Raw genomic sequence first — 18,051 nt, forward strand, 5'->3', positions numbered from 1 at the left:
GAAATGTCAAAGGGTGTTTATTTTATACACTATGACGTTTAATTATAACATTTCAGTGATTTATAAAGTATATCGTCGGTAAAAAAAAAGCATACAGTTTATCTGGTTTTTTTATTTAATAAAATTGCTATCTACAAATTTGAAGCATTATTTAAGCAATGGAAAAGATAGGATTGTCCTTTGAACGAGTCTTATGTTATATACATTTATTAAAATGTGTACAACATTTTTATATTTAATGGTCATCAATTACACTACAATGCAATACAAATCAGAGTTAACCTTTATATTAACGAATATACATTTGAGTAGTTTTAAATATTGTATTTGGTCAACGTAATTAGACCAGACCCAAAGTTTCACGTCAAGAGGCTCCTAAATCATCATAACCACGATATGATAAAAAATATTCACAGATTTGAAAATGTTAGTCAATGTGACCAATCAACATCATAATAAACTCATGATATCAGTGTTAATTTAATACAATTTTCCGGTACGAAAGTTATACTCTAGCAACTATATTAGTTATGAAACACTAAACAACGAATAAATTATAGCGAAATCATTGATCATTTAATTACTATTATTATCCGTGGATAATAATTAATAACTTATATACGTTATTATAATTATTACAGTCACCGCCTAATTCTGTTTTACCATCTCGATACGTCTTGTAATAACGAATTTCTACGAAGAAATTTGAATATTTTTATCATGTATGATAAACTAAAGACATAGCCTATAATATAATTTTACAAAAATAGAAACGAAATTAAAATTTTATTATTGAAATTTCATAAAAAAAGGATTTAAACAACGATAAGTCCTAATGCAGGAGTGTTCTAACTTTTTAGGCTACAGGACAAAAATTATTTTTAAAATAATTTCACGGCCTACGTTTGTATTAAAAACACGTAATTTATTTTTTTACAAATGCTATGCTTAAAATGTATTCGAGGGTCTTAATTAAAGATAAAAGGACGGCGAAGTTTTGATAGCTAATCATGCCTGGTTGGCAACTATCGCCACGTCCATAGTTTCGATTTCTACGGGAATTGACAAAACGTTGTTTTTTTACGCTCGGATTTCACTGTTGTAGATGTCAATTTCGTTTACCGTAGCCTTTGCGTAAACCGTTGATGTCCAGCTCATACACGTGTCACTCGCTACCATGGTTAATGTTATCGTTTTTTTCGGATACTATTGCATACCATGCTACGGATTCGATAACCATATCAAATTGCGTTCGCTGTCTCTAGATGTTAAAGAAGTGAGGTTCACAGCTACATCATCTTTTATGTCGCGTGTCTTTTATTTTATTCTGTTTGGCTATAGTAATAATTATGGTATCATTCACTAACCATGACCTACTTTGAAATTTTCAGAGTTGGGTTGAACTCAACTTTTGTACACTACACGTCAGGCGATGTAATTGTGAACTCGGCTTTAAGACCCTTTTCGACTTAGCCTGCATGCTAGTTGTATTCCGCATCGATTCTATAGTTTTTTACGTTGGTTATATCATCCAAAAAATATTCAAAGGTCTCCGTCGCTATATCTATTACCAACTGCATTATATCACTTATCGTTATTTTCCTTATCATATTTTAATAAAACAATTTTCACCAGATATTGTAATCATTATTAATTGAAATAATTATTGTTCTCTACGCGTAAACAGAAAAAACATAATTCAAGCTCATTTCGCTGCAGTTGTTTTTAATATATATGTATGATATTTGACTTTGCGCATTATTATCACTGTAAATCCATTTTATTTTAGTTACGTCATTTTATTAACTTCATATATTTTATCACCCATATTATAATCTAATCCACCCGTTCGTAAAACCCTATGGTGGCTTTACACGCAGTGAATGGGTTTTTTAAAAATATTAATTGTGTTTTAGTTTTGTAATTTTTAATCTTCCTTAATATTTAATTAAAAATATATTTACTTAATACTTTAAAAATGACGGTTAGACGATGTAATTTAATATCTTGGATGTTTATACGATGACGAAATGGATTTTTGTAATTAATAATAGTTCACCATAATTCAACACGCTCACATGTTTTTGAAAAGCGCCAAGTTGTTGTTATTTTATTTCAAAAAAGTTTTCAATTGAATTATTGTTGTATTTAAAATACGAATAATAAAAAGTATATAGTACGATAAAACTAAAATGTTTTATTTACTAAAGTTTAATTTAAGTAGGGTAGTTAAACTATGCAGGGGCGTCATTAATTCTGGTTTTCCTTTCCAGAATTGAAAACGCGATGAACGATCGTGTAGGCTTGACATTTTAACATTTCGACGGGAAGTTTTCCAAAAAGAGCACAATTACTTACACCATCACTGTTGTGTTGGCTCTTATCCCAGTATTTATTTATAGCTTAAAATATTAATTCTATAGTCGTCTAGGATGATAATATCGACATTGATTTTTGATTCTCTCAAACGCACAGAGGGTTGACTGAATATTATGTGGCTATGGTGGCATAGAGAACTTTATTATTTTTTTTTTCTATTATTATATTATACGAGTATATTTGATGATAAATGACTTTATACTGTACAAACTATTCTGCGATACAGACAACTGTATATGACTTACCCAGACACGGATAAAAATTTGAACTTTTGCAAATTCAAATTATTGAAATTATTTGAATAAAGTTGACTACATACTCCTATCTTAAAATTTAAAATAAACTATTTTAAATCATAAATAACTCGATATCTAAAATATAAAATTTTTAGACCACCCATAATTGAAAATAATAAAAAATAAAAAAAACCTTCACTTTCGGTATATAGTGGCAAAATAATCACGCATTTTGTGTATATTTCAAGATTTTTAGAAAATATTAATTTTGGAATTACGAAGAAATAACAAAACTGGAAGTCGTGATTTTATGGTTTTTAATTAATCTTTTGTTAGTTTTACTTTATTCGATTATTTAAAATGTCCAAAATTCATAAAATTACGTTTAATTAATATTTATTGTGTTATGTATAACTTTCTATTAGAAAGTACCGATTGGATAGCTGAGGATCAAAAATAAATTAAAATATTTATGATTGAAATATTTTGATAAAACAAATATTATTTATGAAAAATGAATATTTTATCAAGTGATTTAAATTAATTTTAACAAAATAATTAAATTTTTATCGAAGATAAACATGAGATAATTGCACAATAGTTATACAGATAAATCCCAATTCTATATAAAGGTATGTGTCGAGCTAGATATAAGAGGTGGGAAAATAGGAAATTTCCCATAACTACCTTTTAGTTTAAATAAAAATGTAAATATAATTTAATTTAATTTATAGTATTACAACTCTAGTACAATAATAATATGATTAATTAAAGTAATAACACTTGTAACACCAGAAAAACAACATGTTCTTAAAACTATTATGCTGTTAATTTAGTTGTATTGTCACTAAATTATTATTATTTAATTGATAATTGTTGATGATGTTTATTATATACAAATCATTATGGCGTACTTAGTATTTTTGGTTTAGTTATCTATCTATGTTACATCTTAAACCGTTCATTGAACTATTGTTTTACATTAACTATTATATTTTTATTTTTTTAAGGTGACAACTCACCTTAAGATCTCTGTGCACGACACCCTGTTCGTGCATGTAATCCACAGCTCCCAGTACCTGGCGAATTAAATGGGCAGCATCCTTTTCGGTGTATGAACCTTTCTGCACGATGCGGTCGAACAACTCGCCTCCAGTTACTCTGCAAAAGCACAACAACATTCAGTTACATTTTAATGTGATTATATCTAATGCGTTTGGGATTGAAAAGTTTAGCCTATGATAAATAGATTTTAATAAATCATGAAATCAAGTTTAATAAAATTGTTATGTATATATTAATATACTTATGACGTGTTTTAATTAGATACATTATTACTTATTATCGGACAGAAATTGGATGTTTGTAAATTGAGCATGAGAAAAATTAACTCAAATTTGAAAAATCGTAATTTAAGAAAAATAAATAAACCCTAAATATAACGCGTCAATTTGTGATAAAAAATTTCAAAAGAAAATATAAAAACATATGATGTTACATTGCTCCCAAGATAGATAAGAATTAATAAATTATATTGCATAGCTATCTTGAATGTCTTGATGTTTGAAAAATAGTGGGAATATAATTAATATTTTAATGGACACGAAAAGTACCATTATAGTACCTACCTACTTTATTAAGTGCCTACCCGGTAGTTAAATTTTAAGTGTTGTTGACAAAACTTGAATTGGTATGACATTATAAAAACAATTAATACGTTATTGTGAAAAAATATACAATTTTAATGGCAGAATTTAGTTTACGATTGTCGATGGCTGATGAACGAATTTATAATCAAGTTAAGAAAAACAATGAATTGTGATAACCCTTATTTAAATCCATAGCGGTAGGTTACTAAAAATAAAAAATAAAATCACATATCTACTTGTAAATTATTATAACCATTGAACTATAATTCTTTATTCATATATTGGATGCGTTAATGTCTCATATAGCTCTTAAAATATTGCTCATAATATTTTTTAAATTAATTATTGGAGTTGTGTAATTTTCTCGTTTTATTTGGTAGTTTTATATTAATATGGATGTATTTTGTTGGTACTTGTGTGTTTAAAAATAAGAAAGTATGTTATTTATACAAGTTATAATTCACATTATACAATTTTTTAGTTTTAAATTAAATTTCAGTAGATGGATGGATGTTTTGTTGATCAACTACCAAAATTGATAAAAATAATATAATGTCCTGCGATATATTATCATATTGTAAAGAATAAATGATAATGAAAAGATAATTTTTAAACAGTATAATGTTATTGTTTGTACCTACTAATTACAATTATTCAGAGAAGAGAACAAACTAAAAGTTCTGAACATTAAATCGTATTAATAAGAAGTCACAAAAATTGGTAATTTTCTTTTAAATGTTAAAAAATAAAACAAAGTCTAATCTATAACTATAATCGCAGTTTTTTTGAAAAATTTTTATTTCATTCAAAGTAAATATTATACATGATTCAGAGTATTGACAGTCATCGCACATCAATTTAGAAAATAATCTGTAATCGTTATATGAAACGCTAACACGATTGAATACACAACTACCTACGTTGTTTACCAGTAATATTATTATCGGTTTAACTGCAAAATTTGATTTTGATAAAGCAATAAAATAGTAGTAAATGACAAAATTATAGTAAACATTATTATTTTTCATTGAAAATTATTTCATAACTAAGATTAATTATCACTAATTAGGTCATATTATATCCTACTCCTATCACGATTTTTTTTAGTTTACTTAATTTTGGCCGTTAGTTAATAGGTTAACACACACGCGCGCGCGCGCAAACGCACACGCAAACATATACACATATATATATGGTGAATCTATGGAAAATAAAATTTTTAGTGATATATATATATATTTGTAAAAGGTTTATTTTTTATATCACCACAATTAATTCATAAATTATGTTAATCTTATGGTGCACAACATATCATAATAATAGTGTAAAGATATTAAATTAAGACTTTATCCGGTAATTTATTAAGAAATTTGTAAATTTAAGTATTTTTAAAAACTTAACCATAAAGATGCTCACACGAACACCTTCTCCTCTTTATTTTCGAAATGTATGACTATGATATTGTACATTTTGTAAGACGTGTATATAAAATGTTCTTAACTATATATACTGATTTGATTCTTATTTTTAGCTAACTTGAATACGTATACGAATATAATAAAACAATAAGATCAAATTTATGTAGCAAGAACATGCTGCAGAAAGAAAATCAATTGGTTATATTAAAATGCTATAAATATAATCCTTGGAGTTCATGGATTTGAAGGGCTTTGGTAATATAAATTGACCTGAAATAAAAAATCGATAAATTTACCAGACTTTTATTATACATATATAAAGGTGGATCATTATTATAATTATAATTATTATCATTACTGTTGTTAATATTATTTTATTAATCATCAAACATTTTAGTATGATTAGTTATTTTTTTTTTTTCAGAAGACCATAGTTTGAAAAAAAGTACATATATTTTATGTTTTTTTGGATAAAAGAATCATAAAGTAATAGATAAGAAATAAATGTATTCTAATGTCATCAAAAATAACAAAAAAACATTTATTTCTCAAAAAATAGATTTTCTGACTACGGTATTGTCTAAAAGTACCAACATATTCAATCTTTTATTGGTTGCTTGCTATGCTACGTCAGCGACCACAGTATAAAATAAAATAAGAATAAATTAAACTTGGAAAAGAGGAATGCAAAAAAACGAGCAGATGATGATAAAATATAATAACGAAGTAGATAAAGACATTTGAAAAATTTAATTTTCCTACAAATGAAGCTTTCTCTTGGGATTAGTCACGTACATAAAATCGACTAACATAAAAAAGAATTTTAATAACATTTTTTATTTTAATTTGCAAAATTAATATCAAAAATGTAATAAAGTATGACGAACGGCTAACGATGTTGTATGCTGAATGCGTTTTAACACGTAATATTCATTATGATAATAAGAATATGATCAAACCAGAATATGATAGTAGTAGAAATAATAATATTAATAAGTTATATAGAAGATTGTGAACAGGTCTTTAAAATAATAAGTTTCTGAAAACCATTTTTTATTTATTTCTGTAGTTATCACGATATAGATTTTATACAATTTTATTGTGTTTTCTCTAAATTTAAATTGAATTATATTATTTTTATTATTAGTTTGAATTTCGTATCATACGACGTATAATTTAAAATAATATTTTATTGGTTTTTTTTTTTTTTTTTTGAATTACATAATTATACTTTAGTAAATAGTTTTATCGTTTTAAAAATATAAAATAAATATCAGGTGAATCTTAATTAGCATTGTGAAATGGTGATTTTTTTTTTAATACATATCAGTAAAAAGTTTATTAGTACTTTATATGATATTTTGCATATTTGGTTATCTATTATTTGTATTTTAAAATCCAATTTGGGCTTTTTAACAATATTAACTCACTATAACTATAATAATTGGTACCTTTTATTTGTAATTACAATTTTAAACAATCAAACTTAAAATCCTAACAAAAATATAAATTGTTAAAAACCAAATTAGAGTAAAACCTGAAAAATAACTGTTAAGCATCGATTACTTCGGTACGGGCAACAGTTAGATTATTGATATATACGTACTTAAATTTTAACGCGATTGTAAAATAACCGTAACATTAAAAATACAACTAGAATCACACTTGTGATAAAAAAAAAGGCATCTGATTTTAGGGGATTAATAAGATATTTCAAAACATTTAATGTTATAATAAAACGAATATTTCATATACAAAACGAATTTATTACCCACAATTATTATTATAAGCAATTTTGTGTTCATATTATTGTATTATATTATGGTTAATGGGTTTTTATTTTATTACTTGCGTTAACTTCAGAAAAACTACGTTAAATATGTTATTACTCACAGTTCCATGATGAGATACACTTTGGATTTGTCTTCAAACGTTTCCAACAATTGCACGATGTTTGGATGAGTGAGCCTGTAAAAAAATAAAATTCAGGGACGTTAGATCAGTCATACACGATAACCCATCGTTTGTGTCATCATCGACAATGTCGTATCAGTTGACTTATTATTTTATAAAAACGATCCTAGTGGGATCTTATTAAATGATATATTAAACTTATACAAAGCGTTATCGTAGCATGAAAGTAATCAGAAATTTCAAGTGGAAAAGGATAAGGGTTCAGTTTAGCTTTTCAAGTCGAAAAGTGAGGAGCTTTGCTATTAAAAGACGAAATATAAAATGTAAACACTGTACAATAATAACAATACGTTATAAATAAATAAATAGACACGTGATAAAAACGAACAATTGCAATTTAAAATTACAATCATTTTAATAATATAACAAGTCAAAATCGATAAATGTGTATTTCGTAATCCATATAATATAATGTATACAAATTTCATGGCGAATAAAATAAAAACACATTTTGCAGTGTGTGTCGGCTGTAGATCCACCTTGCGTTCGAGAAAAGTACACGAAAAAACACAGTCGATGGCTTTTAAATATTAAAAACGTTCAACGATAAAATATAAATTACAAAATCTAATTATTATAATCAGATTATGTATTAGCGCTTAGGTTAGGTTTTATACATTTATGTGTAATGTATATTAATAGGTTTGGATTGCAATTATTTATATATTTTAATAATAATAATGAAAAAAGATCATCAAACTTATAAAATAATATTGTATTTGGTAATCAGTATTAAATAAATAATGATGAACAGAAAAATGTATACTCAGTAATTTATTACATCTCTAGGAGGACGGATGCGTAAATTGAAACTTTAAGTGTTCAGTTCAAGTTTGAAAGTCAAACCTAGTTTTAAAAATATTGAACCGAACACATACAGAAACTTTAAAATTCTATATTTAATCTGAACTCTTAATTAGTTTGAATTCAAAAAAAAAAAAAAAAATTGAACATGAAATATTTCTGGTGATTATTTTTAAATTAATTTTTATTTTGTCTATTGTGTCTATCCTATCGACAAAAAATATACAAAAATGTTATGCTTGTTCATTATTTTTAATTTTAATATTACAAACATTAAATTAAGACCATATTATTTTCAAAACAGCGATTATTTATTGTGTATAATTTCATTGTGTTTCTGAATAAATAATGTTAAATATATAAATACACATACACATAACTTATAAAATCGAAAACTTAAGAGATCGTAATTTATGGCAAATAATATCATTAATGCAATCAAACAGAGTTATAGTTACGGGCTTTACAGTTATTTATATAAAATATAAATTTAAGTGTTCAATATTGTGAGGGGTAAAAATAACTTGCGCCATTCGCCCTAAATCTACAATTGTACGTATACGTATAAAAATATGGAAGACGTGCTATGGCTACGAACCGTTTTCGATGGATAGTAATGCGATATCCGGTCGGAGTCGGTGGTGGCGGTGGTGGTTCGTCTAAAACCAAATGAGATTTTCGATGTACGAGTATTTCACGGACGTGCCGTAAATCTCGGCCGAGCTATATCATACAGTAATAATATACAGCGAGAACATCGGAAACGACCTATATAGTGATCGGGACGCCATAAATTTCGCACAGCCACCGGAATATCGTTTACCGAAAATAAAAAATATACGTCACGTTCACGGTGCGTTCGGGTCGAGGGGCAAACAAAATATCGTTGCGCCTTTTAAACGAGTCGTTATTCGCGTTCATAAACGGCGTATTTAAATCGTCGCGCTATATATCGAAACGGTCGTTTTTCGTATATTTGTAAGTATGTATGCATATATTGTAGGTACTCGTACCAGTGGCAATATATTTTATATATTGCCACGTGGGCCGTCTTAACACGGGGCTCAGATTTTCTCTAGAACATTAAAGAGTGACGCAGTAAGCCCTCCACAAACGGTATAATATATAATATTACCCATGTGCAGAACGGTTTAGAGTACGATTGTAATATATTATGAATTTATGATATTATGTACACTCCTACCGTAAACGAAACGGTGGAAGTCAAGCGAAAACTGAGTATTTGTCGAATCGCGTAATTCGTAATGACGTAACAGCTTTTTGACACTGTTGATAGAAAAAACAATCATTATTCAAACTTTAATTATATAACCCTAGGAGGTTTATCAAGGCTTTTTTAAATATAAGAAAAACTAGGTGTGATGCGTGGGACAGCGCTCAGCATATTAGTTAGCACTATAATTTTCAGTACTATCGCTCATTATTGTGTTCACAACGGCGAAACGTAGGGCAATAGTTATACAATATATTAGCAGCACTAGATACTTGCGTGCGTGACGTATGTGCACCATCCATTATCCTTCCTCTTAAAACGGCAATCTGTTTGTCGGGTAATGGAGAACTTACTTATAGTAGGTAATAAGTTATTGCTCAATTATAAAACCTACAAAACCATTAAAGTATTAACCTAATTTAGAACATTATATCACTCTGATTTGCGAAAAAAATAACACATCGTATGTATAATTAGACTTGCTATTCGTCCCGGTATCTCGGCCGGTCATTAATTTTGTACCGGTTAATGGGAGCCGAGAGAAAATAAATTTAATATTGTATTATTTAATAATAAAATATAGAATAATATTGTACATATAGTATCATTATCGTATGTTATCTAAATTTTATCGACATCTTTTTTTTTTTTTAAAGTTCAGAAATTTTAAACACACTTGAGACTAAAAAAAAAAAAAGGTTATTCAATATGTCCCAGTTTGGTAATTTTAAAATATTTTAAAATCTGGCAACCCTATGTATAATAATATAATTTATTATAATTGGCTTTTCATTGTTTTGAGACTAGCGATATAAACCCCGGGAATACTGTATAGTAAATTATTAATTCGTTCAAAAGGTCTAAATGACAGAATATATTTATTGAAGTACAACGTTATTGTTTAAATAAACAAAAACTATCACTATATAAATTTAATGATTATACTGCAGAAAGAAATACAATAGGTCATTGTAATGACGATTAGGTTTGATTTTATATTCCATACTTTGATCGGTACGTATTCGGTTAGATTTAATGGCTTTTAAATTAAAATATCCAAAACACTGGACATATAACAATTGTTTGGTTTGAATTTACTTTTGTTGTCAGAATAAATAATTATTAAATAAGTAATAAATAATTTGATTCCAAGGTTTTAATAGGTGTGTATAGTGAAATACAGATTCATTCATTCCATTTATTTAATATTATTGAATAAATGAATATATTTTGATGTTTAATTAAAATATATAAATTATATAAGGTATATGATTAAAGTTTAAAATATAACAAATATTTACATATTAACCACAATAATTTTTACTGGTTATTATTTATTATTCCTCATGAGATTAGTCATGCAGCATGAGAGAGTTACAGTGTTGAGGACTTAAGACTAGATAAGTGAACATTTTTACTACTAGTCGATTGTATTTATAAATAGAACGCAACCTACGTTAACACTGTTAGATGTAATCATTTATGACCGGTTTTCCCCTACTCACCTCCGAAATTAAGAACATAAATGAAGCAATCTGAATTGGATTTAATATAATACGATATATATACTACACACACACACACACACATAAATATATTATATTAATATTGTAACGAATTTTGAAGGCGCACTATTATATTAAAAGTTTCATCATATTTCGTTATTTTTTTCATGCTTCCGTTTTTATATAAAAATCTACTCGAGGGAGATGCATGGGACGACGGTCAAAAGTGTTGGGAACGTACTTTATACAATAATGCTCATTTTTTGTTTTACCAAGCATTTGACCTTATTAATTGTACAGATTGTATTATACTAGGATTATATAAAATATCAAGGGTGGTCAACTTGCGGCTCGCGTCTTATTTATAAAATTAAAATTTAATGATAATTATTATTATGAGTTTTAATTTTTAAGGTTTACATTTATAAAAAAAGTTATCAAAATATAAATATTATTATTATGTATAAGTATTATTGTATTTATACATGTAGCCCGTGAACCTATTCATGTTGGCCATCCCTGTATTATATTATATATTTTAGCGACGGTGTTTCTTCAGTATTTGTTGTGGTAATTGTTAAAATATTATATATTATAATGTATTATAGTTGTAATATCATAATTAAGTTCTTTGAAATTCTTCTTTGATGTAATACTTATGATGTCAAAATTTTTGGGCGCTTCACTTACTTTGTTAAATGTATACATCTATCAGCTATTATTATAATATTATCGATATACTTCAAACACTTTTTTAGTGTTCTGTTGTTATCGACTTGTAAAACGACCGCAGAATTTATTATTACATAATATTTACATAAATTTATTAATTTATTATATATTGAAAATAGCGTTAATTATTTAAAATTATTAAAGTATAATATTTAATTAAACTTTTAGACTGAGGGTTTATTTTACATTTTATTTTACTCTATCTAATCTCATAATATTCTAGTTTTCAGGATAGTTGTATTTTTGTTTTATGCAAGGGAGTTTTTCAAAAATTTGAATAGTATTGTAAAACAATTGTGGAAAAAATATTACTAAAAATGTATTGATTTTTTATTTGGATAAAACATATCATTGTGGATTTAGATTTAAAATGTTATAGAAATATAGTTCGTAATAAATATTTCAAATAAAAATTAATGAATAGAAAACAGAATAAAATATTTTCATTATAAATTACCTCTTTGTTTAATAACAATTTTATATAAAAATATATTTAAAGTATGATTATTAAGTATGAAAAAACTGGTTTTATTAATTTATTAATTTGTAACATAGTATTATATTATATTTATTCCATTGATTACGTCAAATTTTGTAATTTAGAATTGAGTTCATTTTCTGTAAAATAACTGAACCCGAGGGTAGATTTTAATATTGGTATTTATTTTTGAGAAATTATTAAAATTTAGTCGCTTTTGCTGCATTAACGATTGTATTATGTTAAAAGGTATAAATGTACGGTAGTAAACTTTGATATAATGTGAATAGCACGTGTTAAAATAAATATCTTTATACGGTTTATTGCGAGTTTAAAAACGCTTTATATGCATATATACCATTTATTTCTCACATTTAAACATCAAATATTTGTAGGTAATAAAATTGAAATATATATCAGAGTCAGTAAGGTTATATACTTGATATTAATTTTAATGTTGAGAATTTATTTTTCGTTCAGATATGCGTCTCGAATATCAACGTTAATATTGTATATTTAATCATAATATGTTTGGTGCGTTTTTACATATTGTGAGGTGTTTCATGCACAAAAGCAATATATTATTATTAAATACAAATGATTTAACGTTTATCATGACTTTGTTTGCAAAACATATACTTATAATATATCATATATATCGTATAAGCACACACTCTACAAACAATTAAACAGTATTGATAACCATGAAAAAAAGATTCAAAAATAATATGATTGTAAAATAATAAAATGATTAAATGCGGGCATAATATAGAGCTATTTCTATATGTATCATATTATAATGCCTTTAATATTTTTATATCGTGGCTAATGCAATACAGATGTAACAAACATTTGGATTATTCAACATATACAGTAGCATGGAGATGTTCAATCAAATTAATCTTAAATTTAAAATTATAGTTCTAATAATATGAGTCCAATAAGACCGATAAATGTGGGTTAGATATGTGAGTACAAAAAAAAAAAAAAATGAATATTTATATAGTCTTAGAAAAAAGTCAAAAAAAGCCACTGCAAGTCGTAGGTATCATATTATATTAGTCCCATGTTTGAAATTTAGTAAACGATCGAAGTTTACCCTTCACGGTTTTCGGCTTACGTGAATAAGTTTTATAATCCATGAGCTTGTAAGTTATTATATGGTCATAGTAATTTTTTTATATATTTGTCAGTCATTTTATTCTATAAACTCGGCAGAATATGGCACGTACAACGTGACATTGATATATTATACAAGATAATAGTGTGGAGTTTGTTCTGATATCAGTGATTGTCTATAAACGTAGAAACGAGTGACTATTATAGAAATTTTGTTGATAGATGATTTTGAAGAATCGAATTAACATTTAAATAATTGAAGAAAAGTGGTACTAGCCTTTATTATTATGTAATGCAATTAGGGAATTCGTAAAAATATATCAAACCAAATTACTGTTTTGTTGCTAACACTTTAATAGATTAGTTTTTAATGCTCATTCAGCTGCTGTGCTGGCGTGGCACATGTGCTTTTAGAAAACAAAAATCGTAAAAAGAACTATATTTACGATCCATAACAGGGACCGTGAAGAGTAATTATTATTTATTACCTACATTATTATTAGCGGTCTGTTGTTTTAAGTTTATTATAGTATGGGCGACAAGGCCTAAATAAACTGGTCCACTTAATCATGTATTTTATTACTTTTCGTTTTATAACATTTTTTATTTGATAATATCATCATTGTTTGGGTTTCCGTGCTTTACACATTCTAATCAGTTTTGTGAAAATTTTAACGTCATATCAATATTATATCCAATGATATGTATATTTTTAAAAAAAAACACATAAAATATTGTTTTTCCAAAGTAAAAAGACGGTAAACGAAAATTTTTCAAATATGAAATTATCATATAATATTGATTATTGCTTATTGTTTTTACTAGGTTTAAATACAGTAAGAGATAATTTCGACAATCAAAACGAGTTTTGAGTATGCAGTATTTATCAAAATATCATCGAATGTATTAAATCAATAAGATCTAAATGATAATATATCCTAGAAGAAAACGCAATGTATGATGTGTAGTTATTAGTCATTTGTTTAGTAAATTTATTTAATAGTAATTATTTAAATTTAATAATTATTTATAGAACTTAACAATATATTAGCACCTTTTCTGTTTAAATTAAAAAAAAATTATAAATAACAACTAAAAACCGGGGAAAAAATTTAAGAAAGACTATGTTTAAATAATACTCAAATATATATTTTATGCCAGAATTTTCAATGAAAAATGTTAAATATATTATGTAAAGTATGTATAATTAAGAAAGTATTAAGCAGAAATATTTAAGGTAAGTTAACGTTATTCAATATTCATGATTTTTGATCTTTGTTCTCAAAAGTTCCTACGGAAAATAAGATTTTTTTTTAATTAGATAAAACACATTATCATTTTTGTTTGTTACAAAATTATTCAAAAATATCTGGTATAAACATACAAAAAAAAAAAAAAAAACAGTATAACTATATTTAAGTATTTTTTGTACCTAGTAATTTGATTAATCCGTAATAGAACATATTGATAAATTTAATGTACCATTCATTCAAATCTGCCTCATTTTTCTGTATAAATAACCGTTTATAGAAATAAACAATAATAATTAATATTATTATTATTGATTAGTGTGGTTAAGTGAAAGAAACTAGAGATAACCAGGATTCTAGAGAAGTCCTGAATACGATTGTATCACTGATTATGGATGATTTTGGAATACTATACAACTATAACTTATATATCATATTATTATTATGTCGAATCATGATTCATAATAATACAATATATATCAAACTTTTTATTAATTATACATATTTATGGTAGGTAAAATCTATTTTTAAAATGATCATTGTCAAAGTAGAACTCAGTACAGTGCTTTGTTGGAATTTATTTAACCATAGATACAATTGACTCGATGGGGATAAAACTAATAGTTCAAGGAGATTGAAGAATAACTAAATTATCTACGACTTTGAAGTAACAATAATAATCATCAGACTATATTATACGGTCGAGATATGAACATAAAATATTTTTATTTTTTTTACGATACTCTCAAACAAAAGTTTTTTAATATTATAAACATTGATTCGCGTACATAAAAGAATTTATATATTTAAAAAGACATTTAAATTTTGAATTTTCGAATTGTTTTTAATCATGTTTTATATATTTTAATCGGCTTTTTTTATATATTCTACAAGGTCAAAGAAATAGAAAATAAAGAAAACAATTGTATAATATTCAATTTAAATATATTATCTAAAGAAATATTGTCAGAAATATCTCAGCAAATATTTTCATAATTTTACATCCTATTTCGTATACTCGCGTGGATCGCTTTGCTTTTATTGTATTACTTCAATGTTTACAATTCTTTCTGAATTTAAAGATGGTCGATAGGAAGTAAACAAAAGAAATAATAATAAGAATACTATAATATGTTATTTAATGCGCAACATAATATTTTAATACTAAATTTATGTCAATGACAAAATGCAGTAGGTATATGCAACTTACTTCTTTTGAAAACGAATTTGGTTTTTGGTATTATCAATATTTATTTAGGGATGCAAATTATTTTTTGATTTGGTTTAATTGTGTTGGAATCTATATCTATGGTAATTAGAACAGTACTTTTTTAATATGAAGAAAACAAGTGTTTCGGTTAATAAATGTTACTAAAATTCGACAGTTTCTTACTGTCAAAACTTTTTGGCACGGAGTTAATTTAAACCAATCCCCATGAGAAAGTGGCCTCTATCGCACAGAATATAATTTGAAAGAAAATAAAATTCGATAAGTAGTATTACATTCTTCTCCATATAACGTGCGTGACCTGAACTACAGAAAGTTTACATTTGGATCATAAATCAGTAAGTTTGGGTAGTTGAAGGGTGTAGGCAGTAATATCCGAACGAAATTTTAATCCATCAGTTTGGTTAGATACAGGACATTAAAAGTGAATAGAATAAATTTCTACATGCAGGAATGAATTATGGGTGCATCTTAGTTGCTTAATTATAAAAAATAAGTGTCAAAATTAAATATCTTATCTTAAAAGGGATTGTATAAATTACATGAAGTAAAAATGTATAATTTAAATTACATTTTTGGTTATCATAGTTTTATTTTTTTATGTATACAAAATAAAATTAAAAATGTTGTTTTCACATCTATATTTTCAATCTAAGATTTTAAAAAGTAGAAAAGAGATTTTACTTACATTTTGTCTTGATATTGTTTTGAAATTAAAAAAAAAAATAATATTTTTTTAAGTTATGAATTTTGATATTTATTTGTTTATAAATTACATTAAAAAAAATGAAAATTGATTGAAAAATAAGTAAAAATGTTTTAAAGTCTTTATTTTTAAATTTTAGATAAATCAAATTTAAACATTTAGAATTTTTATTTCTTTGAGTTTAAGTATTCAATATTTAAATTTATGTTAAATAAAATAAGCAAAAATACGATGTATTTATTTTATATTATTATATAAGCTATAGGTATAGGTCATATAAATATGATGTTCATAGCATGCAATTTGGATGAAGTTTGGACTATTCTTTAACTTATACACGTGTATCGATTCTGTACTTACTGAAAACAGAAGTTTCAACTCAAACTTGAGTTTATTTAATTCGTTAGCAAATGGTCGTGAGTCGTGTAGAAAGCTGTAGAGATATTGGGGCGGGTATTACGTCTATCTATTTAGTGCTCAACTTACTTAATAAGAATTCTACGGGTGCTACCGATAGTTTTTGTCCTGTCAGGGTATATATATTGTATATGTTATAATATACAAGAACTATAGGGTTAATTATTGAAATTGATTTGGTTGTATGGTGGACTAAAAACTAAACTTTATTGTTAGGTCCAATCATATAAGTTTAAGTACACAAAGCAGCTTACGGGGTTTATAGTATAACAAAACATATAATGTATAAATATATATAAATACATTTATCACATCAAAGACCTCAAAATGTCTATAGGCTTAGAATGGTCTTTGATAACCGTTGTTATATTATAAACTACGATTTTATAGTACATAGCGATTTTACGAGCAAAGCACTTTTGTTAGAAATTATTTTTTAAATTGCTTTTTTTAAAAGATAAGTAAATAATAATACTCTAACTAAAAACTTATTTGTGTTCGGTAATAGAATAGATTGATTTACTAAGAATGTAAATTCTTTCTTTTATCTTCAATAATATTATCAGGTTTTTACAATTTTTAAATAAAATTAAAGATCGTATTATCAAATTGTTGAGATTTCTATACTATTGATGGAGTGTATACTGTATACTGCGGAGATATAAACTTCTATTTTTTAAACAAGAACTACCATCCTTAGTTAATTACTTTTTTTTAGACATTTTATCCAATAAAAATAAAAATTCAAACAAGTTACGCATACTTATTAATTTAATGAAATATTTTTTAATAAATTAGTAATTTTATAAAAATATTTTTCATTTTTTTAAACATAAAATACATACAAAACATATTTAAAAACTGCAACGTAGTTTCTTAAAATCATCATCTTAATTTTATAATAGTGTGTTGTAATTTTAAA

General features: G+C 25.7%; 1 protein-coding gene across 2 annotated transcripts in view; it reads right to left on the reverse strand.

The window, feature by feature from the left end:
* Positions 1 to 18,051, reverse strand: part of LOC112597127 (calcium/calmodulin-dependent protein kinase type 1) — a 317,179-nt gene that overhangs the window by 49,400 nt on the left and 249,728 nt on the right. For both annotated transcript variants that reach the window (XM_025343056.1, XM_025343055.1), the window contains 2 exons: positions 7,576 to 7,650; positions 3,638 to 3,776 (listed from right to left, as the gene is read on the reverse strand). In XM_025343056.1, the coding sequence (XP_025198841.1) occupies positions 3,638 to 3,776; positions 7,576 to 7,650 (214 nt within the window). The remainder of the gene's footprint in view (positions 1 to 3,637; positions 3,777 to 7,575; positions 7,651 to 18,051) is intronic.

This window comes from Melanaphis sacchari, unplaced genomic scaffold (genome assembly GCF_002803265.2).
Source record: "Melanaphis sacchari strain LSU unplaced genomic scaffold, SCAv2.0 Contig37_pilon_pilon, whole genome shotgun sequence".
Lineage (NCBI taxonomy): Eukaryota > Metazoa > Arthropoda > Insecta > Hemiptera > Aphididae > Melanaphis > Melanaphis sacchari.